The following is a 26657-nucleotide window of genomic DNA, read 5'->3' on the forward strand; positions in this document are numbered from 1 at the left end:
AGAGGATTTTCAAATTTATAACTAACTTTCAGAAAATCTACAACATAGGATACCTTTTGGCCTTGTGCCTTGGCCAATTGATAGATAGCTACCCAAATGGACCTTGTTCATCAATAATCTGCTGACCTCTGGGCAGTATGGGCTCTGCCAAGTTCACTCGGCTCCAGTGAGTTCCAATGGAAAAGTAAGGTCAACTGACCTCTGCACTTGATCGAGCTATGCATTAAGAAGCCTTAATATAACTGGAGCCAAGGGAAACGGGGCAAACACATGTCTCATCCAAAAAGAATGCTTACAGCTGTAATCAGTGTGGGAATCCCTGGCTCATGATCACTCAACAAAGAAAAAGAGCATTTGGATGGCATTTGAAAGTGAATCTGTATCAGGAGCACACAAAACCACAGGAATGCACCACCTCAAATTACCCACCGGCCCTCTCCCTCAAGCACCTACTGTCTTATCTGTGGAACATGAAACAGAACAGCAGGGCATTCAATTCACGATGTTGTGCCAATCTTGATGCCAATTTATTTTAAATGGCTGCCTCCTGTGTATTATTCATGCCCCTCCATCCCCTTCATATTCACGTGCCTGTCTGAAAGCCTCAAGCTCGACCAAACTGCCTGCTTCCACTACTACCCCTGGTAAGCCATTCCAGGCACCTATCACTCTGCATAAAAAGACTTCCCAATTATGTTACCTACATATTCAACCTCACACGCAACTGTAAGATCACATCCTCTGGTGTTTGATAACTCTGCACCGGGGAAAAGATTCTGACTATCTGTGACTCTCTCACAGCTTTAAACTCTTTTATCAGGTCACTCCTCAGTCTCTGATGCTCCAGGGAGAACAATGCAAGTTTGTCCAACCTTTCCTTTCATACCTTCTAAATCAGGCAGCATCCAAACCTCTTCTGCATCCTTTCCACGGTGTCCACATCCTTCTAATAATGGAGGAAACTGAACTGCATGCAAGACTCCAAGTATGGTCTGACGGACGATTTATATACAGTGGCATGCAAAAGTTTGGGCACCCCTGGTCAAAATTTCTGTTACTGTGAATAGCTAAGCAAGTAAAACATGACCTGATTTCCAAATGGTAAAAGTTAAAGATGACACATTTCTCTAATATTTTAAGCAAGATTACTTTTTTTATTTCCATCTTTTACAGTTTCAAAATAACAAAAAAGGAAAAGGGCCCATAGCAAAAGTTTGGGCACCTTGCATGGTCAGTACCTGGTAACACCCCCTTTAGCAAGTATCACAGCTTGGAAATGCTTTCTGTAGCCAGCTAAGTCTTTCAATTCTTGTTTGGGGAATTTTTGCCCATTCTTCCTTGCAAAAAGGCTTCTAGTTCTATGAGATTCTTGGGCCATCTTGCATGCACTGCTCTTTTAAGGTCTATCCACAGATTTTCGATGATGTTTAGGTCAAGGGACTGTGAGGGCCATAGCAAAACCTTCAGCTTGCGCCTCTTGAGGTCGTCCATTGTGGATTCTGAGGTGTGTTTAGGATCATTATCCTGTTGTAGAAGTCATCCTCTTTTTATCTTGAGCTTTTTTACGGACAGTGTGATATTTGCTTCCAGAATTTGCTGGTATTTAATTGAATTCATTCTTCCCTCTACCAGTGAAATGTACCCCATGCCACTGGCTGCAACAGAAGCCCAAACCATGATCGATCCACCCCCGTGCTTAACAGTTGGAGAGGGGTTCTTTTCATGAAATTCTGCACCCTTTTTTCTCCAAACCTACCTTTGCTCATTGCGACCAGAAAGTTCTATTTTAACTTCATCAGTCCACAGGACTTGTTTCCAAAATGCATCAGGCTTGTTTAGATGTTCCTTTGCAAACTTCTGACGCTGAATTTTGTGGTGAAGACACAGGAAAGGTTTTTTTCTGATGACTCCTCCATGAAGGTCATATTTGTGCAGGTGTTGTTGCACAGTAGAACAGTGCACCACCATTCCAGAGTCAGCTAAATCTTCCTGAAGGTCTTTTGCAGTCAAACGGGGGTTTTTATTTGCCTTTCTAGCAATCCTACGAGCAGTTATCTCAGAAAGTTTTCTTGGTCTTCCAGACCTCAACTTGACCTCCACCATTCCTGTTAACTGCCATTTCTTCATTACATTACGAACTGAGGAAATGGCTACCTGAAAATGCTTTGCTATCTTCTCATAGCCTTCTCCTGCTTTGTGGGCATCACTTATTTTAATTTTCAGAGTGCTAGGCAGCTGCTTAGAGGAGCCCATGGCTGCTGATTGTTGGGACAAGGTTTGAGGAGTCAGGGTATTTATAAAGCTTTGAAATTTGCATCACCTGGCCTTTCCTAACGATGTCTGTGATAAGCCATAGCCCTAACAAACTAATTAAACTCTGAGACCTTGATAAAAGTTATCTGAGAGCTCAAATCCCTTGGGGTGCCCAAACTTTTGCATGGTGCTCCTTTCCTTTTTTTCACTTGTGACGAAAAACCAAGTTATCAGAAGATTGATGCTGATGAGAGAGATAAGAGAGACAAAGGGAGAAGCGTTCAAAAAGTTAATGAGAGAGGAGGGAGATTAACAAAAAGAGACACAGTTCCGAGTATTGACAGACCGGTTGCTTTGAACCTGAACTGTTTGAAGTTTGATGGACAGGCGATACCCCAGCAGAGGGATAAAAGGAACAGGTTCGCTAAGGCAAGACAGACACCACAAGATCACGAGATAATGAGACCCTGGATGTGCGGTGTGCCCCCACAAGTTGGTGGGAGTTTGGAGGTCTGGTCACGGGACCGACCATAGACACACAGGGTGAAAAGGTATGATCGGTGGGAACCTGGTGTGTGTGTCCGCCCTTGCCTGGGTGCCGGGTTCACCGCGGAAGAACGATCGTATCCGGAACGGAGGGGTCACAGTCGGTGACCTCCGAAGACAGTAAAAGGACTCGCCCGAAAGCTAACTGCAGGGAACATCACAGGTCTGTGAATCGAAATTTGCATTCGCTCTCTCTCTCTCTCTAACGGCACAACAGAGATTACTGTGAATTGTACTCAGCTGAACTGAACTCTGCGTCACTTGAGACTGATCATTTTACCCCCAGACTGCGATAGAGCTTGATTGGTTCCTATTATCCTAGTTCTGTGTACATGTGTGTTTTATCATTGCTAACCTGTTGCCCCTTACGATTAGAGTACTGTGTTACTTATTTCTTTAATAAAACTTTCTTAGTTCCAGTAATCCAGACTCCAACTAAGTGGTCCATTTCTGCTGGTTTGGCAACCCAGTTACGGGGTACGTAACACACTCTGAAGTTGTACAAGACTAAAATAATACACTAATCTTGCTTAAAATGTTGAAAAGAATGTTTCATCTTTAACTTTAGGCCTTTTGGAGATCAGTTCATCTTCTACTCACATAACTATTCACAGTAACAGAAATTTTGACCAGGGGTGCCCAAACTTTTGCATACCACTGTAGCTGCAGCACCATTTCCTTATATGTATTCTCAACACCGCTACCAATGAAGGCAATTGTCCACAATGCTTTCCACATAAGAGGCCATTTTCAGTGAACTATGAACTTGAACCCCAAGATCCCGCTGAAACTTAATACTATACTTTCTCCTTTCTGTTGACCTTCCAAAGCACTACACCTTACACTTGCTGGATTAAACTCCATCTGCCACTTCTCTGCCCATAACTGTAACTGATCTACTTTAATATATGAAAACTTAAAGTAGAGAGATTAATGCTCAACACTTTCTAAAAATAAAACTTAAACAGAATTCTGTACAGTTGTGTTAAAGTGTGACCTGCACAAGTAACTACAATGAGAGAAGGCTTACTAGTCATTGTAGATTCCAACTTTGTGCCACCTCGTGCAGTAAGTCGTACAGAATGAAGAGACATGGGTAGTAAAAGATGAACAGGATGAGGAGATGCAGAAACAAACAATCTGCTGTAAGAACTCAGGGTACCTGCAGGAGAAAAGGAATTGTCGATCTTTTGGGTTGAAATTCCGCATTGGAACTGTAGAAAGGGGAGATTTCTAGTATGAAAGGGAGAGAGGTGAATAAGAAGGGAGCCCGAGGTAGCTGGTAAATTGAGGAGAGTGAAAGACAACAGGTGGGGCGGGGGAATTGGGACTCAAGTGGTAAGTGAATGAAAGATGGAGGCAGGCAAAGGGGGAAAAATGAAAAATATGATAAATATAATAAAATAAAATTAATTTTTCACCCAAATGGGTGATCATATATAAAATCAGCTAACAGAGGAAGTGGTTGAGGCAGGCACATAATCTATTTCAAAAGGTACTTGGATAGGAAATTTTAAATAGGGATATGGGCCAAACCACAGCAAATGAGACTAGTTTGGAATCTTGGTTGGCATGGAGCCTTAGATCCAACTATAACTCTGTCTCTATAGTGAAGGAACACAATTCTTGGCTTAAAACAATCCAGAGTGCTTCAGTGAATTGTAAAACTTTGACAGGTAGACCTCAGATTCAGTGGATCTTGATTTTTATTGCCCATAGCAATCATGATTGCTGATTATTATTCGATATTAGGCCAGTGCAGACAAGTTGTGTAGGCAGCGGGAATATTGCTAAGTCCAGAATTTGTTTTTTTAAATGTCATTGCGCACAACTTGCTTGCCCTGCTTTTAATGAGCACCCCATATTAGGCAATACTCCCTCTTGATTTTCAGCCACAGAACATAAAACAGCTGAACTTGGAAATACCACAGCATTTTTAAACGCAGGAGTTGAAAGACTGGAGCAAAATAACTGGAGAAAGGAAAACTGACTCAGCATTTTGTCAGAGCAAGAACAAACAAGGACTTGCTTTCCTAAAAAAAAAATGCTCTTTAGAACACTTCTTGCATTTTTGTGAAATCTTAAACTGTCTTGCATATTGTCTCAATACAGCATGGGGGGGGGCTGCAATTGCTTTTAGAATGCCTTTCCTTAATCTTTTTAGGATCAACCACAAACATGCACACGATGCACAAAAATCCTCAGAAAGAGGATTAGAAGACGTAGAAATCTTATGGGAAGAGTTAAGTAACTGAATGGTAGAAAGACCTTGATTGGAATTATATCCAGTCCTCCGAACAGCAGCCAAGAAGTGGGATATATTTACAAGCAACACACATCAACGTTGCTGGTGAACGCAGCAGGCCAGGCAGCATCTGTTGGAAGAGGTGCAGTCGACGTTTTAGGCCGAGACCCTTCGTCGACTGCACCTCTTCCTACAGATGCTGCCTGGCCTGCTGCGTTCACCAGCAACTTTGATGTGTGTTGCTTGAATTTCCAGCATCTGCAGAATTCCTGTTGTTTGGATATATTTACAATGTGAGATAGAAAAGGCATGTTAAAAGGGAAAAGTTACAATAGTAATGGAGGATTTCAATATGCAGGTTGACTGGGAAAATCAGCCTGGTGCTGAATCCCAAGAGAGGGAATTTAGAGAATGCCTAAGAGAGGGTTTTTAAGAGCAGGTTGTGGTTGAGCCCACTGGATGAAAGGCATTTCTGGATTGGGTGATGTGTAATGAACCAGATTTGATTAGGGAGCTTAATGCAGAAAACCCTTAAGAGGCAGTGATCATAATATGATCGAATTCACACTACAGTTAGAGAGGGAGAAGATAAAGTCAGAAGGTATCAGAATTACAGGGCCTAAGTTGATTGGAAGAGGACACTAGCAGGGATGGTGGCAGAACAGCAATGGCCGAAGTTTCTGGAGACAATTCAAAAGGCCCAGGACAGATATGTCCAAAGATGAAGAAATATTTTAAAAGGATGAGGCAACCATGGCTGACAAGGAAATAACAGGCAGGATAGACAAAGGAGAGTCAGTGGATGTGGTTTACTTGGATTTTCAGAATGATTCTGGCAATTTGCCACACAAGAGGCTGCTTAACAAGGTAAGAGTCCATGATATTACAGGAGATGTATTAGCATGGATAGAAGGCAGGAGGCAAAGAGTGGAAATTGAAAGTGACTTCTGGTTTAAATTGGCACTGGTAAAGCACAGTGATGACTTGTTGGCAAATCAAAACTATTAACTACCTCGTTAGTCACACTTTTGCTTGGAACCGATTACTGTAATCGATGGCTTTAAACTTCCCTTTTGAACTGAATGATCTGGCATTTTTGCAGTGTGAACGGAAGTATCGAAGGTGTAGGATGGTTACGTTGTGGCAGGTATGGGTTGAATTGGGGTAGTGGAGCACGGGTCTGATAACAGGGAATGAACTAATGGTTAGCCATAGCTGGAGCACAGGGCGGCAATTCAAAATGGCATTACAGTGGTGATGTGAGGCAGAGTTAGTGGGTCTGGGAGCAAGGAATGGCCTACTATTTGGCTGATTTAAGTGCCGGAGCAAATAGGAAGGTTGGGTATGGGCCAAATCGAGGTGGCAGAGCCCGGGCCTGAGAACATGGAACAACTCACTTTCTTAGTTGATTTAAGACTGGGCAGGATGGGAAAGCTCACTGCTCCACAAGATTTACTCGCCTCTGCACTGAACTGAGGCTATAGCCTGCAACTAAGGAGCTCCTGAATCAGTGCAGTGACGACTGGCTTCGTGGCTCTGGACCCATTTTCGTGAGCTTGTTTTGAATGTTATTTCTTTGTATGATTTGTTATCTTTCTGCACACTGGGTGTTTGGTGATCTTTTTTAATGACCTCTATTGGGTTTCTTTGTTTGGTGGCTGACTGTAAGGAGATTGATCTCAAGGTTGTACAAAGTATACATAGTTTAATAAATATACGTTGAAAATTGTAGTAAAGTGGAGCTTTTCTGATTGACTGCTGGTAACTAGTGGTGTTCTGCAAGAGTCAGTATTGGGACCACTTCTCTTCACGTTGTATGTTACTGATTTGGAGAATGGAATTGATGGCTTTGTGGCCAAGTTTGCAGATGATACAAAGGGAGGGGCAGTTAAGTGTTGAGGAAGCAGGAGGTTGCAGAAGGACTTAGACAGATTGGGAAAATGGACAAAGAAGTGGCAGATGGAATACAGTGTAGGGAAGTGTATGGACATGCACTTTGGTAGAAGGAATGAAGGCATGGATGACAAGAAAATTCTAAAATCAGATGTGCACAGGGACTTGGGAGTCATTGTGCAGGATTCACTCAAGGTTAACTTGCAGGTTGAGTCTGTGGTAAGGAAGGCAAATGCAATGTTGGCATTTATTTCAAGAGGAATAGAACATAAAGCAAGGATGTCATGCTGAGGCTCTATAAGGCATTGACCAGACCACACTTGGAGTACTGTGAGCAGCTTTGGGCCTCCTATCTAAGAAAAGACGTGCTGGCTTTGGAGGGCCCAGAGGAAGTTCACAAGAATGATTCCGGGAACGAAAGGGTTAATATTTGAGAAGTGTTTGATGACTTTGGGCATGTACTTGCTGCAGTTTTGAAGAATGAGAGGGGGATCTCATCGAAACCTATCAAATACTGAAAGGCCTAGATAAAGTAGATGTGGAGAGGATGTTTCCTACAGTGAGTGAGTCTAGACCAGAGGAAACTGCCTCAGAATAGATGGATGTTCATTTAAAACGGAGATGAGGAGGAATTTCTTTAGTCAGAGGGTGGCGAATCTGTGAAATTCATTGCTACGGATAGCTGTGGAGGTCATTGAGTATATTTGAAGTGGAGGTTGATAGGTTCTTGATTAGTCTGGGCATCAATGGTTATTGTCAGAAGGCAGACGAATGGGGTTGAGAGGGATAATGAATCAGCCATAATGGAATGGCAGAAAAGACTTGATAGGCCAAATGGTCCAATTCTGCTCCTATGTCTTTTTGTCTTACGGTCCAATTTGGCAAGTCATATATCAAATTTATCTATGTTGAGTTTTAACAAAAAAGTGGAAATCTCTAATGAGGGTCTGAAATGCCAAGTCTTGAGGTTGAGTGCAGTCTTAAATAATAAGTCAAGGGGATTCATTTCTGACTCAATATTTGGAAGCTACACAATGACCTTACCATATAAGTACAAAATATAAAAGCATCCTTGTCATTCAATCAGAAGTTCTAAATTTAGTCTCAACTTCACAACACACACACACTCTATTTAGATTAGTAATTGAATGCAGTCCTGAGAAATGGATGTGTTGTTAAAGCAGCATCTCTGAACTGAGTAACTTATACCCAGTGACTGTATTCAAAAGAACAGGCCGGTTGACTAAGAATTGTAGCCAGCGTTTATCCTTAAGCTACTGCCATGAAAGAAAATTATAGATACAGTACATCTGTGGCTTCACTGTAATATCTCACTCAGATAGTGACAATTCTGCCCATGTGGTGTTCCCTCTGTACTGCCTGGATGTGCCAGGCTAGTTCACGTTAAGCGGGGCTGGCGTCCATGTTACCCGACTCCAAGGTGAGAGACCCACCTCCAGCCATGGCTGACGTTGAGACTGCCTTATCATCACAATGGACAGTCATCTGAACAAACAGGTAATATTTTAGGGAGTTAAATCACCTCTTTAATGAAATGGAGATCACCACCTCAATTACAGAAACTGACCAACGACAGCTGGCGTTTCATGCTCGCTGGAAGCAGTACAGTTATTTATTTCTCTCCATTTTTGATTAAAGATAAACAGTTATTCTGGCAAACACATTGTATTTTTCTCTCATCCTATTTCTGTGGAAGAGCTGACTGTCTGTCTCCACTGACGTTGCCTGACCTGTGGTGTTTTTTTGAGAATTTTCAGTTTTTGTTTGAGTTAGATTATGAGAACACCCAGTCCTTGTTTATTGTCATTTAGAAATGCATGCATTACGAAATGATACAATGTTCCTCCAGAGTGATATCACAGAAAACAGGACAAACCAAAGACTAACACTGACAAAACCACATAATTATAACATATAGTTACAGCAGTGCAAAACAATACCATAGTTTGATAAAGAACAGATTATGGGCATGGTAAAAAAAAAAGTCTCAAGTCCCGATTGACTCCCGAGTCCCCGATAGCAGGCGGTAGAAGGGAGAAACTCCCTGCCATAAACCTCCAAGGCACCGACAACTGCCGATGCCTTGGAAGCAGCCGACACCGAGTCCGTCTGTCCGAAAACTTCGAGCCTCCGACCAGCCCCTCCAATACAGCCTCCCGAGTGCCATCCTCTGTTGAGCGCCTTTGACCTAGCCCCGGCCGCCAAAACAAGCAAAGCCGAGGATTCGGGGCCTTCTGGTCCGGAGATTCCGGTTACCACACAGTAGCAGTGGCAGCGAAGCGGGCATTTCAGAAGTTTTCCAGATGTTCTTCCGTACTCTCACATCTGTCTCCATCAAATCAGAATTGTGCACGGTCCCCTACTTGACAGATTACGGATATCATTCATCGGAGAGGCCGCGCGCACTGCCGTTGCACCGCCATCTTCTCCTCCTCCCTATTTCATTGGAAGTAGTTGAAGCAGGTATAAAAATAACATTTAAAATACATTTGTATAAGTGCATGGATAGGATGGGGTCTAAAGGCATATGAGTAAAATGGGACTAGCTTGGTGGTCACCAGGGTCAACATGGATGAGTTGGGCCGAGGGGCCTTTTCCCCCTGCAGTATGACTTTCCAGCATCTCCAGTGATCTTTATGCTTTTCTACTCAAGCTTGATTTAATGAAGCTGAAATCACCAAACGGAATAAGGTAGCTTAAAAAACAGAAGGGGAGACAGTTCTGATGTTGGCTGTCGAAACAGGTGCTTCAGCCCCACTGACTCCGTGCTGACCATCAAGCATTTTCTTACACTGAACTATGCCGATCTCATTTTTTAAAAAGTTTCCCACACTTTACCACTTGCCTACACACTGGGCATAATTTACAGTGGCCAATTATACCAGCGGCCTACCAGCCTACATGTCAGAGATCTAAGAGGAAACTATAACAGAGTCAGGGAGAATTTGGAAACTCCACATGGACATCACCGAAGGCCAAGTCTGAACCCAGGTTGCTTGCAATGTGAGGCGGTGGCACTTCTAACTTCACCATGGTGCTAATTCCCCATCGGTGTGATCTTATAAAGCATTGTTCAAGAATAAGTACTTTCTCTTCTCACTCGCTACCATCCCAGTTTGCAACTTTCTAACAATATGCCCAAACGTCACACATTGGAAACCCCTCAAGGGGGATCCAACCTACCTCCTGGAGAGTGTTGAAAGTAAAAATAAACAGAACAATTTTACTACCGGACAACCTGTGTAGTTTCATACAAGAGACTCTACTTGTATTTGGCTCTTACTCTTACAGTTTACTTATGCCGGTGTACTCTAGAAAGCCAGAAATTCAGCGGGAAGTTACAGAACTTTAGCCAGGCTATATCTTCTTGTTGGCTCTGTCCTCCCCTCACATTACCAGGGTTAATTTGGGATGCATAAAACGAAGCAGAAGACTGCACGTCTCATTCCCACTTTAAACCCTTCAACAAATGCCCTTAGGATTTATCTCCCTCTGCAAACAGACTCTCAACTTGAAGATATAACATCTTCACCTCGCTGTCAATTAACATTGGCACACCTCAGGGGTGTGTGCTTAACCCACTGCTTAACTCTCTCTCTATACCCATGGCTCTGTGGCAGGGCCAAGCTCAAACGACATCCATAAGTTTGCTGACATCGGCGACAGGATCTCAGACAGTGACGAGAGGGCGTACAGGAGTGAGGTATACCCGCTGACTGAGTGGCGTCACAGCAACAATCTCGCACTCAACATCAGTAAGACTAAAGAACTGATTGTGGACTTCAGAAAGGACAAGACAAGAGGACGCACACCAGTCCTCAGAGGGATCAGAAGTGGAGAGAGTGAGCAATTTCAAGTTTTTGGGTGTCAATATTTCTGAGGACCTAACCTGGTCCCAACACATTAATGCAGCTATAAGGAAGGTAAGACATTGGGTATACTTCATTTGGAGTTTGAGCAGATTTGGTATGTCACCAAAAACACTCACACATTTCTACAGATGTCCCATTGGCGGCATTGTAGCTGGCTGCATCACTGTCTGGTATGGGGGAGGGGGGCTACTGCACAGGATCGAAGCAAACTGCAGAGAGATGTAAAATTAGCCATCTCCATCATGGGCAATAGCCTCCGTAGTATCCAGGTCATCTTTAAGGAGCAATGCCTCAGAACTGCGGAGCCCATGATTAAGGACCCCACGACCCAGGACATGCCCTCTTCTCATTGTTACCATCAGGAAGGAGGTACAGAAGCCTGAAGGCACACACTCAATGATTCAGGAACAGCTTCTTCCCCTTCTGCCATCTGATTTCAGAATGGACATTGAATCAATGAACACTACCTTACTACTTGTTTTTAAATCTCCTATCTTATTTTGCACTAGTTTTTAAACTATTTAATGTAAATATTCTTAATGTAATTCAGTTTTTCTTTTTTCCTGTTAGCACGTATTTCATTGTACTGCTGCTGCAAAGTTAAATTTCACAAAATATGCTGGTGATATTAAACCTGATTCTGATTACTTTATGTGGTACAAGCAGCAGATATTTCCAGCTTTCCACATAGAGTTGGTAGTGAAGAGTAATGAATTCTAAATGTAACATTTAGTTACTACATCTCAGATTAGAAATAGGGCATATCCTGACTTGTTTGTTTCCTGCATTATGAGGAACAACACTGAAATCTCCCAGACTATGCCAGACATCCATGAGGTCACTTTGGATATTTACACTGAGTTTACTCAGTGCCAGAACACATCTCAATAGATCAGGTTAATTCCCTTTTGAAAGCTCCAGTCAACTCCACCACCCTTACTAGCAGTGAGTTCTGATAAAAGATTAACTTGGTTTCTCTCTCCACCGATACTGCCTGGATTGTTATGCATTTTTATTCGGTTTATATTATATACCAAATTGCTCCTTCATACCCACATACAAGATGTTAATGCACATCAGAAGAGAACAGTCTCAGCACTGATCCCTGGGGAGACACAATTTCCAATCTTTTGACTGAAAAACCAACACTCTTTCACTTTCTGTAACTAAGCCAGTTTTGCTGCATGCTGCCATTGACCCCTTGGTTCCTGTTGATGGTTTTGTTAACTACCCCTTTGTACAAGACTTAATCAAGTACCCTCTGAAAATGTAAGAGAACTACTACCACTTTTCCTTCATCTTACTTGTCTCATCAAAAAATTCCTAATTACTCAAACAAAACTAATTTGGCTATCCATTACCGACACAAATTCTTCTCTGTGAATGAGGGTTAAATAACCAGCCTAACTTTGGATATACTCTTGAAATCACTGTTGAATAATGAGATTACTACTTTCCAATCTTCTGGCTCCTCCTTGTATAAAACTGGACAAGTATGGCAAATATTTGCAATCTGTATTCCCACTTTCTCCTGTCACCTAGGATACACCATATCTAATGCAAGTGACTTGATAACTTTTGAGCACAAGCAAACTTTCTCTCAATTTTCATTCCATTGATGATCTGTGTTTCCTTCCTTTTACTGAGGTTTTGCTACATCCTCATTCCGCAGTCCACATACACTTCCTATCTCTATACACAAATCACTCGAATCCCAAATGGATCTTTTCCTTTCATTTGCATATCCTTACTATTAAAACACTGATAGCTGGCAATAGGTAGATGGTCAGAGTGACAGTGATAGGAATTAGGATCGGAATTATTGATGTGAATGAACACAAATGTAGTCGTTGATTTTTCTTCTTCATTGCTCGTCAGCTCCTCAAAGGAAAAAGGATTCTGCAGCACATAACCAGTCACAACCTACCCTGACTTTGGCTCTGGCAAGGCCTGCCAAGCACTTATCATTGAACCACATCTCAGAATGCTATTGGCCTACTTTACCACATCTCATGGCTTTTATTGTGAGCACACTGCATGTGAAAGTTGGGCCGTTAATCAACAAGCCTTATCGATGTGCAATCACATCTTCATTTGTGGTGAAAGCTCAGGTGCCGTTACCAAAGCTGGTCTGCCACCGGATGAAGGCATCTCTCCTGCAGTGGGATCCTGTGCATTAACCAGCACCACTTGCTGTCTCCAGTTACAAACCAGCTGAACACAGACACTGGAATATCCTTCCATCCTGCTAGAGGGCAGAATTGACAAGCGAGGGTGGGACAGCAATGCGCATACATTAATAGCCCCCTGAAACATGGTGAAACTTATAATTCTGAGCATCTATTTAGCTGTGCAACAGGATTTTCATTGGTCTGTCAGCCAGCAAAATGTTGGCTCAAGTATCAAATCAGGACTACTTTATTATTAATGTCACACAATCAAACTGCTTTAAATGTTGTCGTCCAAACATCATTGTGGGCTGAAGGGCCTGTAATGTGCTGTACTATTCTATAAGATAGCACAAACCACTGCAACACACACAAAATGCTGGAGGAACTCAGCAGGCCAGGCAGCATTTACAGAAGCGGGTGAACAGTTGATCTTTTGGGCCGAGACCCTTCTGTCTCATCCCGAAATATCGAATGCTTACCCTTTTCCACAGATGAATGAATACAAATGTAGGCTGAAGATTTCTCTTCTCCATTGGACTTGCTCTTTAACTCCTCACAGGAATAAGGATTCCGCAGCTCAAAACCGGTTACATCTGTCCAGAAATGTCAACTGTTCACTCTTTTTCATAGACGCTGCAGGACCTGCTGAGTTCCTCTGGCATTTTGTGTGTGTTGCTCAGATTTCCAGCATTTGCAGATTTTTTTTTGGTTTTGTCACATTGAAGTTGTATTCACTCTGTACCATTCATGCCTTTGAGACATCAGAAGCATTTTACAGTGACGGCCTGCTCACAAGGCAGACTAAATGAATGGGCCGTCAGATCATCTGTTTTGTGATTTGAACAATAATATTTTAAAATATTCCCATGGGATCTCATACTTCAATGAGAATGAGGAGGCCTTAGTTTAATGTTTCATCAGACAAACCACACTTCCAACTATGTAGCACTTCCTCAGATAATGCTCCAATATATAGGTCAAGGTTCCACAATAAAATCTGTGAGGAGCTTGAAATTTTAATGTTTTGCTAGTACAGACACACACACAATAACCACTCAAGTTCTCGATAGCTAATTCACTTGCTGCAAAGTGCTGACCTAAACATTTGACCTTACACTGGGGAAAACAGCAAGAGGTAGCAGTATGACCCCTCACTCTAGGGGAAAAGGAAATGCATTTTATGTTCTGTAAAGTCACTCAGCCCTTGTGCAGCTTTGTCAAGAGTGTACAGCTGCATAATGCTTTCCTTTTGCGTTCTGGAAAGAAAGTGCTTTGGGTATCATCCTCAGCATTCAAATGGACCAGTGATTCTCCCCGTAAGTAAGTACTTTGTTTGATTCATTCAAGGGAAGTGGATGCTACGGCCAAGACTTGCTCCTGATTTTCCACTGAGCAAAACGGTTGGCTAGGCCATTTCAAATGGCAGAAAGAGTCACTCACATCGCTGTGAAAATAGAACTTGCATGCAATCAAGATTGGGCATGGAAGGCAGATTTTATTCCTTCCTTGAAAGATGTCTGTGAAACAGTAATGTTAAAAAAAACTTGCAATTTTATGATCCCCTTTATTAATGTTTGCTTTTTATCTCCAGGTTTATTTTTTCACCTGGAATTTAAGTTTTGTAATGCCCTCAGAGGAATTTCAGCTAATATCCCTGATGAATATCCAACCCCAGATAAGAGTCACGCTCAATAAGAAGTGGTGAATGCAGTCTGGAAACCATACTGTGGTTTCAGGATGTTATGGTGAGCTCACACCCCTCCAAAGTGCAGGATACAGGGGTCATCTAGTTATCCTTCAAAGTTCCCATGGAAATGGATGATTTAAAAAATGCATTAAAAGCTGGGTGTTACATTATTGTAAGAATGAACGTAACATTAGAACATAAGAAATGGGAGCAGGAGTCGGCCATCTGGCCCATCGAGCCTGCTCCATTATTCAATAAGATCATGGCTGATCTGGCCATGGACTCATCTCCACCTACCTGCCTTTTCCCCTTAACCCTTAATTCCCCAACTACACAAAAATCTATCCAACCTTGTCTTAAATATATTTACTGAGAAAGCTTCCACTGCTTCATTGGGCAGAGAATTCCACAGATTCACCACTCTCTGGGAAAAGCAATTTCTCCTCATCTCTGTCCTAAATCTACTTCCCTAGAATCTTGAGGCTTTTTCTACCAGTTCTCGTCTCACCTACCAGTGGAAACAACTTTCTTGCCTCTATCTTATCTACCCCTTTCATAATTTTACATATTTCTATAGGATCTCCTCTCATTCTTCTGAAGAGGGATCTATACACCATTGTTACAGCCAGTTTACATAGTGTTGCACACCTCTGCAGTCACATTACTTTTTACACTAGATTTTCTGTAGAAATTACATCTTGTATCTATTGGCAGCACATGATCTATAACTGAACAAACACTATGGAAGATTTGAATCTGAAACTATAAGGTGAAAGGACATTCTAGGAACAAGATGTTACAGAGCAGTAGCATTCTACTGCACATTATTCTATTTTGCACTAATAACAGAGCTGAATTTTTGACTCTTTGAAAACCATTACTAACCTGTGAAACAATGTTTGTGAAAGCTGGCCGCGACATCTGTACACTTGCAACCCATGAATGATCAGGGAGGCTGAAAGCATCATGGAGCTGCTCAGAAATACAAGCGGAAGAACAGTTTTCAGAAAGGAATGCAGAGAAACTGGGAAGGAAAAGATAGAGAAGATCTGCAGATGCTGAGAGTCCAAGCAACACACACAAAATGCTGGAGGAACTCAGTAGGCCAGGCAGCATTTACGGAAAAAAGCACAGTCAACGTTTCGGGCCGAGACCCTTCAGCAGGACTGGAGAAGAAAAAAGAAAGGATGAAATCCATTCAGTAACTGGGAAATAAGTTAAGTCCTAGGGTAAGTACTGACAAAACTACTCAAGGTAATCAAAAATGTCAGCTGAGCGGAAATAAAGTAAGCGTTCCAAAGACTGAGGCAGGCATCGCACAAATCTGTTAGCCATTTCCTACTGTAAATACAAATTCAAGAAAATGGATGAAGGGCTTGGGAACCATTTCACTTTGGACACATCAATATCCAGACACTTTAGACAGGTTGATCAAAGTTCAAAGAAAAGTGACAATCTACGTATATGTCACTGTATACAAACCTGAGAGTCATCTTCTTACAGACATCCGCAGTCATTACAAGAAATACTGTAGAATCAATGAAGGACCACACCTCAAAGGACAAACAACCAGTAAGCAAAAGTCAACAAACAGCAAATACAAACGTTTGTACAGAAGGAAAGAAAGGATTCCTTGTGGCAATACAGGGCCAGGTGACGAAATGCAAAAATTCAAAAATACATAATAAAAGACCAAAAGACAATAAATGCAGAAATGCAAAGAGAAGCCAGAAACAATCCAAGACACCACAGGATCCTGCAGCAGTTCAGCTCAATCTGATTACTTATACAAATACAATCAAGTGGCAAACATCATTCACCAAAACCTTACTTTAAAATTCAAGCTCATAAAAGAAACCATACATTACTATAACTACAATCCTGTCCAACTTTAGAATCAGTCCTACAAATTATATTATGATTGATCCATTACTACAGATAAGAAAAAACCATAGTAACAGTCTGGAGATAATATTACAGGAAAAACAACCAAGAACAACATACTTCATAGATATAGCCATTCCAAACACACACACTACATACAGAAATCACTAAGTGAAAAACAATAGAAATATGCTGAATTAAAAGATGAAATTAAAAAGTTAATGAACTTGAGCAGATGTACATTGTCCCAATAGTAACATCTACAACTGGTATCATCCCAAAGGCACTGCACAATAGCATTATATAATTAGACCTGCACAGCAATATTTATGTAAATCTACAGAAAGCCACAATACTAAACACTACTAGAATAGTCTGGAAGTTCCTAGCAATTGAGAAATGAGTGTACTTGGCTAAGCCCGTACCTCGGGTTTTACTAGCTTGAGCTGTGAAAAAAAATAACAACAATGAATAAATATGCAAAAAATATCAAGGACCTGAGATGAAGAGTTCTTGAAAGTGGGTGCATAGGTTTTGGGAACCATTCCGTGACAGGGCAAGTGAAATTATGCCCTCTGGTTCAAGCGCATAATAACTGTTCCTGAACCTGGTTGTGTGGGGCCTGAGGCTCCTTGTACCTTCTTCCTGATGGTAGCTGTGAGAAGAGAGCATGTGGTGGGGTCCATCATGATGCGTGCTGGTTTTCTGTGACAACACCCCATGTAGATGTGCTCAATGGAGGGGAGGGCTTTACCCGTGATGGACTAGGCCGTACCCATTACTTCTTGCAAGCTTTTCCATTCAAAGGGCACTCATGTTTCCATACCAGGCTGCAATGCAATCAGTCAATGTACTCTCCACCACACATCTACAGAAGTTTGTCAGTGCTTTAGATGACATGCCAAGTCTTCACAAACTTCTAACAAAGTAGTGGCGCTGCTGTGCTTTCTTCATAATGGCACTTAACGTACCGGACCCAGACCACATCCTTTGAAATAATAGCACTGAGGAATTTAAAGTTGCTGACACCCCCTACCTCTGATACTCCAATGTGGCCTGGCTTATGGGCCTCTGGTTTCCTCCTCCTGAAGGCATTAATCACTTCCTTGATCTTGCTGACATAGAGAGAGGTGTTGTTGTTATTACACCACTCAGCCAAATTTTCAATCTCCCTCCAGTGTGCTGATTCATCACCACCTTTGATACAGCCCACAACTGTGGTGTCATCAGCAAACTTGTATATGGGTGGGCTCGACTCAGCCACACAGCCATAGGTGTAAAGAGAGGAGAGCAGGGGCATCATCAGCACACATCCCTGTGGGACTCCTGTGCTGATGGAGATTGTGGAGACGTTTTCGCCAATCCAAACCGACTGGGGTCTGCAAGTGAAGAAATCCAGCATCCAACTGCACAAGGGGTTATTGAGGCCCAGGTCTTGGAATTTACTGATTAGTTTTGAAGGGATGATGGTACTAAATGCTGTGCTGTAATCGATAAAGAGCATCCTAACGTATGCATCTTTGCTGTCCAGATGTTCCAGGGTTGTGGGAAGAGCCAATGAGGTGGCATCTGCTTAGACCTGTTGCTTCAGTAGGCAAAGTAGAGCGGATCCAAGTCGCTACTCACACAGGAGCTGATATGCTTCAAAGCCAGCCTCTCAAACACTTCATCACTGCGGATGTAGATACAACTGGGTGACAGTCATTGAGGCAGGTCACCGTGCACTTCCTGTACATGATTGAATCATACCTCTTAATGGTGTGACTGAAGCCTGCTCGAAGCACATTGCCAGAGCGAGAGGTTAAAGATAACCAGGCAGTTGGTCAGCTCCGGTCTTCAGTACGCGGCCAGGTACCCCATCCAGACCGGATGCTTTCCTTGGATTCACTCTCCTGAAGGCAGCCCATGCGTCATCCTCAGACACTGAGACCAAAGGATCACTGGGACACACGGAGGTGCACGATGGTTCATCCCTGTTCTGGTGGTCAAAGTGAGCATGGAAGCCATCGAGCTCATCTGGAAGTGAAGCTCTGCTGTCCCCTATGTCACAAGGCTTAACTTTGTAGGAGGTTATGGCATTCAAACCCTGCTGCATCTGTCAAGCATCCCTCGTTGATCCCAGTCACCTGGAATCTCCACTGCACCCGTGAGATGGCTTTCTGGAGATCATACCTGCACCTTCTGTAGCATTCTTGATTTGCAGACTTGAATACCTCTGATCAGCCCTCAGCAAATTCTGGATTTCATGGTTCATCCAGGGCTTCTGATTGGGGAAAGTCCTGAACGATTTCGTGGGGTCCTCAAGGCAATCCTGCAATCGTTCCTCTGCCTCCCATGGCCACCTCTTATTTGTATTGATCTCTGGAGCCTTGCTTTTTAGGCTCTGTGTGTATGCTGGCAGCAAGAGTACAGCCAAATGGTCCGATTTGCAACCTCAGGAAGGAACGACAGGCATTCCTTATCATAGTGTGGCAGTGGCCTAGTGTGTTGGGACCTCTGGTACAACAGGTTACGTGTTGATGATAATTGGGCAGGGTTTTCTTCAAACAGGTCTCGTTAAATTTGCCGGCTAAATTTCAAATGCTTGTTCTGGGAAAAGCAGTATTATCATAATTAGTAAGCAGAAAGGAAAACAGAAGTCAGTTCAAATGGGGGCTAATCAGGAACTGCAGCCATGTTTACAGGGGAAAAGGTGCCCTGCAATCCGATCAAACTGCAGATTACACAGTAACGCAATACATTTGGAAATCATATGCATATCAAAATTGAAAGTATATGAAGGAAATGCCAAGGAAGAGCAAAAAATGGGAAAGAAAGGAACAAAACATTCATACCTTGGAAGATGAGAGTTCAATACAGAGCAAAGGTTGAACATTCATTTATGTGAAATGACAGGACGTAGCAATTCCCAGAGAAATGAAACCCACACTATCATCCATGTGTTAAAAAGTGAGGAACAGTCCCATAGCCACTGACACCAAAATAAAACTTTACGAAGCAGCAAAATAAGATTAAGTTGCTCAATTAGTAACAGAAACCTCAATGGAGAAAATCTGAAGTAAAATGTCTTCAAATAAAGTGAGATGTGGACAAATTCGACAGCTTGGACCGACTCAAATTAGCGCAACACAAGAAGGTAAAGTTAAATGCATTTCTTCTATCATGGATGTGAAAAGAACTATCTTCTTAGACGTGGCCTTCTATATATTGGTGAGACCCGACGCAGACTGGGAGATCGTTTTGCTGAACACCTATGCTCTTTCCGCCAGAGAAAGCAGGATCTCCCAGTGGCCACACATTTTAATTCCACATCCCATTCCCACTCTGATATGTCTATCCATGGCCTCCTCTACTGTAAAGATGAAGCCACACTCAGGTTGGAGGAGCAACACCTTATATTCCGTCTGGGTAGCCTCCAACTTCCTCTAATGCTCCCACCTCCCCCTCGTACCCCATCCATTATTTATTTATATACACACATTCTTTCTCTCTCTCTCTCCCCTTTTTCTCCCTCTGTTCCTCTGAATATACCCCTTTCCCATCCTCTGGGTTCCCCCCCCCCCACTGCTTTTCCTTCTCCCTGGGCCTCCTGTCCCATGATCCTCTCATATCCCTTTTGCCAATCACCTGTCCAGATCTTGGCTCCATCCCTCCCCCTCCTCCTATCATTTTGGATCTCCCCCTCCCCCTCCCCCTCTCAAATCTCTTACTAGCTCTTCCTTCAGTTAGTCCTGACGAAGGGTCTCGGCCCGAAACGTCGACTGTACCTCTTCCTAGAGATGCTGCCTGGCAGTAACTTTGATGTGTGTTGCATGGATAGTCAGATGCTTTTTCCCCAGGGCTGAATTGGCGAACACGAGAGGACATTGTTTTAAGGTGCTTGGACATAGGTACAGAGGAGATGTAAGGAGCAAGTTTTTTTTTTTAAAAACGCAGAGAGCAGTGAGTGCGTGGAATGGGCTGCTAGCAACGGTGGTAGAGGCGGATACTCTAGGGTCTTTTAAGAGACTCCTAGACAGGTACATGGAGCTTAGAAAAATAGAGGGCTATGGGTAACCCTAAGTAATTTCTAAAGTAAGTAAATGTTCGGCACAGCATTGTGAGCTGAGGGGCCTGTATTGTGTTGTAAGTTTTTTATGTTTTCTAAAAAGTAGTGGATACGGTCCAGTCCATCATAGGTAAAGCCCTCCCCACCATTAACACATCCACATAGAACGCTGTCTCAGGAAAGTAGTATCTATCATCAAGGGACCACCCCCACTCTCCACCCCACCACCACCATCCAGGCCTTGTTCTCATCTCCCTGCTGCCATCAGGAGGAAGAACAGGGGCCTTAGGAAGAAGACCACCAGTTCCAGTAACAGTTACTACCCCTCAATCATCAGGCTCCTGAACCCATGCGGATTATTTCACTCGCCCCATCACTGAACTGTTCGCATTATCTACGGACTCAATTTCAAGGAGACTTCATCTCAGATTTTCAATATGTATTGCTGATTTATTATATATTTTTTTCTTTTATATTTGCACAGTTTTTTTCTTTTGCACATAGGTTGTTTGTCTGATCTGCTGAGTGTGGTCTTTCAATGATTCTGTTATTTTTCTTGGACTTACTGTGTATGCCTGCAAGAAAACAAATCTCAGGATTGTATATGGTGACATATATGTATTTTGACAATAAATTTACTTTGAACCCATTCACCTCACCCTTCCTTGCTCGCCTTCCAAAACCTCTAATCATAGATCTCCTTCGCTCAATTCCATCCAGAAAAGGTTTGAAATCACGTTCACTGAATGTAGATTGTTCCCTCAAATGTTTATATTTTGCATATATTGGATTGATTCACGCTACGTACAAAAGTTCAATACTGCCACAAATTAATTAGTCGCTTCAGGGTTTGCTTGCCCCAATTTACAGGTCAGAAACAGGACATACAAACCAATTCAGCACTTCTGTTCTAAGAAACTTGCTCACACTCTGAGTTGGCACTTAGACTTTTTAAAATTCTGGTACCAGCCTTGTATATTTCCATTGAGTCTTCATTACACATTCTGAAATGCTGCATCGTGCTGAAAAGGCCCATGAGAAATTGAGTAAACTTTATTGACTAGACATAAATGGACATCTAATCATATGGTCCCACACACGTGACCACTGCTAAACTATGATTAGGAATGCCTAACATTGCATGCTTAGACTGTATTTCAGCGAATCCGATCACCTGGTTGTCCTCACCCCACCTGCACTCAGGCTGAGGCTAAAGGGCAAGACTCCAGAGATTAGGACAACAAAGAGGTGGTCACTGGAGGCAGAGGAGCGGCTATAGGATTGCATCGAGTCGGTGGACTGGGCTGTGTTCAAGGATTCAGAGGAGCTGAATGAATACACCACAGTTGTCACAGCCTTTATAAAAAGTTATAGATGAATGTGTTCCCACAAAATCATTCAAAGCCTTCCCCAACCAGAAGCCCTGGATGAACCATGATATCGTTAGTTTATGTTGAATAGGTTAGGACTATTCCTTGGAACGTAGAAATTGAGGGGAGATTTGACAGAAGTATACACAACTATGAGCGGTACAGACAGGCTAAATGCATAATGCATGCTGGCTTTTTCCACTGAGGTTAGGTGGGACGACAACCAAAGGTCATGGGTTAAGGGTGAAAGGTGAAAAGTTCAAGGGAAGCATGAAGGGAAACTTCTTCACTCAGAGAGTCATGAGAGTGTGGAATGAGCTGCCAGCCCAAGTGGCGCACGTGAGCTCGATTTCAACCTTTCAGAGAAGTTTGGATAGGTACATGGATGGTAATGGTATGAAGGGCTATGGTGCCAGTGCAGGTCAATGGGAGGAGGCAGTATAAATGGTTTGGCATGAACTAGATGGACCAAAAAGATCTGTTTCTGTGCTGTACTTTTCTATGACTCTGTCTGCAATTTGTTGGGAAGATCAGTGGCATTCAGGTCTGATAACTAAGTAAAATACAAGAGGTCCAGGAACGATCGCCGGAAAGCCATCTCATGTGCGAAGTGGCAATTCCGGACCAAATGTGTATCACTGAAGGATGCTCAACAGCTGCAGCCAAGCCTGAATGCCATCACCTCCTACAAAGTGAAACAAAGCAACATAGGAGACAGCAGGGCTTCGTCCTCAGATGAGCTCAATGCCTTTTATGCTCGCTTTGACCACCAAAACATGGAGGCACCTTCACAAACTCCCACAGATCCCGATGATCCTGTGATTTCAGTTTCTGAGAGCATCCTTCAGGAGGATGAACCCACAGAAAGTATCCGGGCAAGACGGGGTACCTGGCCAAGTACAAAACCCATGTGCTGATCCACTGGCTGGAGTGTTCACCAATATCTCTAACCTCTAGCTTCAGCAGTTTGAGATACCTACCTGCTTCAAGCAGGCTTCACTGTGTTACGTACCCCGTAACTGGGTTGCCAAACCAGCAGAAATGGATCACTCAGTTGGAGTCTGGATTACTAGAACTAAGAAAGTTTTATTAAAGAAACAAGCAACACAGTAATCGAAAGGATAATAAATGCAACAGTTCAGCAATGATAAACACATGTGCACAGAATTAAGATAACAGCATCAATCAAGCTCTATCGTTGTCTAGGGGTAAATGACCAATTTCAAAGTGACACAAAGGTCCAGTTCGATTTAATAGTTCAGTTCGCAGTAATCGCTGCCATGGCAATGGACAACGTGGGGGGGGGGGGGAAGAGAGAGAGAGAGAGAGAGAGAGAGAGAGAGAGAGAGAGAGAGAGAGAGAGAGAGAGAGAGAGAGAGAGAGAGAGAGAGAGAGAGAGAGAGAGAGAGAGAGAACGGGAACGACTGATCATTCAGAAACGGCTTCCACTCACAGACCAGCGATATTTCTCACAAGCAGCTTTCGGGCAGGTCCTTTGTGATGTCACCTGAGGTCACCGACTGTGACCCCTCCTCCAGATGCGGTCGATCCTCTGCAGTGAACCCGGCACCCAAGCGAGGGTGGACGCACACCAGGTTCCCGCTGATCGTACCTTTCCACCCTGTGCGTTTAAGGTCCGGTACTTCCCACCGACTCATGAGAGGCGCACCGCTTCCAGGGTCTCGTTACCTCGGGTGGCGTGTGTGTCCTGCCTTAGCGAACCTGTCCTCTTTTATCCCCCTGCTGGGGTATCGCCTGTCCATCACTTCAAACAGTTCAGGGTTCAAAGGGGGAGCCAATCTTGGCAATACCCAGATTGATGGCTCCTTCATTAACATCTCCACATGCTGCTTCATTGTTCCTTATCTCTCCTTCCCCCGAGGACAGGTGGCAGACCAACTGCTGATGCCACTGATGCTAACCCAGGCCAGCAAACATCTTAATTTTATGTGTATTCTCATCACAACCGGTACCGGTGCCTAAGAAGAACATGGTAACCTGCCTCAATGACTACTGTCCTGTAGTGCTTACATCCACTGTGATTAAGTGCTTTGAGAGACTGGTGATGAAACACATCAGCAATATGAGAAGAGACTTGACTCTGCTCCAAATTGCCTCGCGTCACTCTGACTCATCATTATTTGAATTATGGCCCACTACCTTCGTATTATCTGCAAACCTGTGATGGTACTAGAGCAGAATATGGCCATGCAGTCACGTACAGGGAGAGGAGCAGTGCATTGAGGGTGCAAGCTTGTGAAGCACCAGTATTGAGAATAATCATGGTGGAGGTGATCCTGCATATCTGTACTCACTGCAGTCTATTGGCCAGAAAGTCAAGGATTACACCTTGAGGAGTACAGTACTATAGACAGATCCCAAATTCCTTCAGCTCTTTCGCTACAGCTGTTCATTCTTCATCCCTGCTTCCTCCACCATGAAGTAGCTTTTAATTTCCCTCCCTTGCCCCAATTTTATCTCGGGATTTTCAGAAGCCAACTAAAATGCCGTAGCTCCTAGTCACTTGCCTAGGGTCAGTATATTTACTGAGGTTTGCCCAAAAGGCCTCAAAATCCTGCAGCTGGTATCTGACGAAAAACCAAACTAGGAGGGACTCAGCGGGTCAGGAAGTATCAGTGTCAACTGTTTGTTTCCCTTCATAGATGCTGCCTGGCTTGCTGAGTTCCTGCAGCAGTTTATTGCTGGAGAACTGGATCCCGAGTTTCACTCACTCTTAGCGTTTCTCACTTCCCTTTGATTCCATTCAAGTACCCAAGCCCAGCAAAAGACTTATATAAACACAAGAAACACCGCAAGCTTCCAAGAGCAGAACCTCAGGGCACTGGAACAGTATCACCAACATCATCCCCACAAACCTTTCCAAATTTGTGGAAGAGCAAGTGAACCAATTTTAGCATTCCCTGCCAAGTGCAAAATTGAGGTCCTAGTTATACTTGAGCAACATACAAAATGCACGTTTCACCAGCATCCTGTGTGTTGCCCCAGATTACCAGCACTTGCAGTCTTTCTTGTGTCTTAATCGGCCTGGTCACAGTGATTGTATGCCCAACACTGGAGTCACTCTACTCCATGTTCTGTCATGAGAAGAGATTACCAGGAGTGCAGCGGAAAAAAATTCAACGACATCCTCAAAGTCTTAAGAACTGGATGATCAGTGGACACCGGCTGCCCGAAGTGAAGCAGTGCTCAAGATTGAAACCTCATATCCACATGGTGAGAGCACAGACATTCTGCACAAGATGTGAAAGGAGTATACGACGAATGGACAACCCCAGCCTTTCAAGCACCTCCTGTCAAGTCTGTGGCTCCCTCATTAAGGAGGTTGATGAAAGCAGATAGAGAGGAAAAAAATCAGGAGGTAACTCATCCTCAATCCCAAGAGACTGCATATTATCAGCATTAATATAGTTCATACCATCTTAGTTCATACAATGCTCCCAAACGCTGGCAGTATTCTACTTTTTAATCAATTTAACATCCTGTGGGAAGTCCTGTCGCACACATTCAAAATATTATTTTTTTAAAATATTGATTTTGTTCTCATGTTGCCTCATTTTCTTCCACAGTTGAAGAGTTATTGCTAATGTTACTGTTACTGTTAATTTCTATCTTGTGTAGCCACTTGGCGAGGTACTTGGAGTGTCCAGGGAGGAGTAATGCCTCTGGTGAAAGGGCTTGTCATGTGCATTCTGGGGCAACTCACTCAACTGAAATTGTTCCTGACAACCCAACAGCTTTGCAAAAATGACAATGCACAAATTCGGAGTGTGTTGGAATAACCTATACTTGCCTGGACAATAACTCAAGATACTTGATATTATCCAAGACAATACAGTCCATTTGATTGGCCCTTCATAAATAATTATTCCTCAACCAGCAGCAGTCAGTGAAACACTATTACAGTTCAGGGCAGAGTTTGAAGTTCAATTCTGTCTGTAAGGAGACTCTGTACTGTGTGGGTTTTCCCTGGGTGCTCCCATTTCTTCCAGCATTCCAAAGATGTTAGCAGGTAGGTAAGTGATCATCATAAATTGTCCCATGATTAGGTTAACCTTACTTGGGGTTGTCGGGGGTTGCCAGGGCAGTGTGGCTCGAAGGGCCAGAAAGCCATACTCCATGCTGTATCGCTAAATAAATAAATAACCACAATTGCACTGCAGTTACTCTCCAGGTAATCCTGACATCATGAATGCCTCCACCGAGAACAAGAGTAACAGTCCTGTAAATATCAGCTCCTGCAGTCTCCCCTCCAAGTATCACTGTTCCTTCATTATCACTGGGTCTAAGTCCTGGAACTCCCTAGCCAACAGAGTATGGGAGTACCTTCACCAGAAAGATAGATCATTTTCACCTTCTCAGGGGCAATTTGCGATGTTTAACGAACGCCAATATGAAAAATGCAATAACAAAAAAAAGCAGTCAGGATAACACCATACTTGGCCAGTAAATGTCACAAAGTGATTTTTAATTTGTGCTGAAGCAACTACATCTCTGCACACACTTGTCTGATTTAAATTTTGAACGCAATCCAGCACAGCTACATGCAATATCATGAACACCTGGATTAGAACATGCTTTCTAGTCAAACCAATTTTTGTCTAATTGCATTCGCCAGTGAATCTCAGAATCACCTAGAAATCCATCTA

At 43.1% G+C, this 26657-nt stretch overlaps 1 protein-coding gene across 8 annotated transcripts in view; it reads right to left on the reverse strand.

The window, feature by feature from the left end:
• Window positions 1-26657, reverse strand: part of LOC140195119 (TBC1 domain family member 1-like) — a 245790-nt gene that overhangs the window by 124464 nt on the left and 94669 nt on the right. Inside the window, exon 1 of one of the 8 annotated variants that reach the window (XM_072252899.1) lies at window positions 13481-13549. The exons of the other annotated variants lie outside the window; for them this stretch is intronic. Coding sequence (XP_072109000.1) covers window positions 13481-13534 — 54 coding nt within the window. The 5' untranslated portion in view covers window positions 13535-13549. Of the gene's footprint in view, window positions 1-13480; window positions 13550-26657 lie in introns of those variants that run through there. 8 annotated transcript variants of the gene reach the window in all.

Source organism: Mobula birostris, chromosome 3, assembly GCF_030028105.1.
Source record: "Mobula birostris isolate sMobBir1 chromosome 3, sMobBir1.hap1, whole genome shotgun sequence".
Lineage (NCBI taxonomy): Eukaryota > Metazoa > Chordata > Chondrichthyes > Myliobatiformes > Myliobatidae > Mobula > Mobula birostris.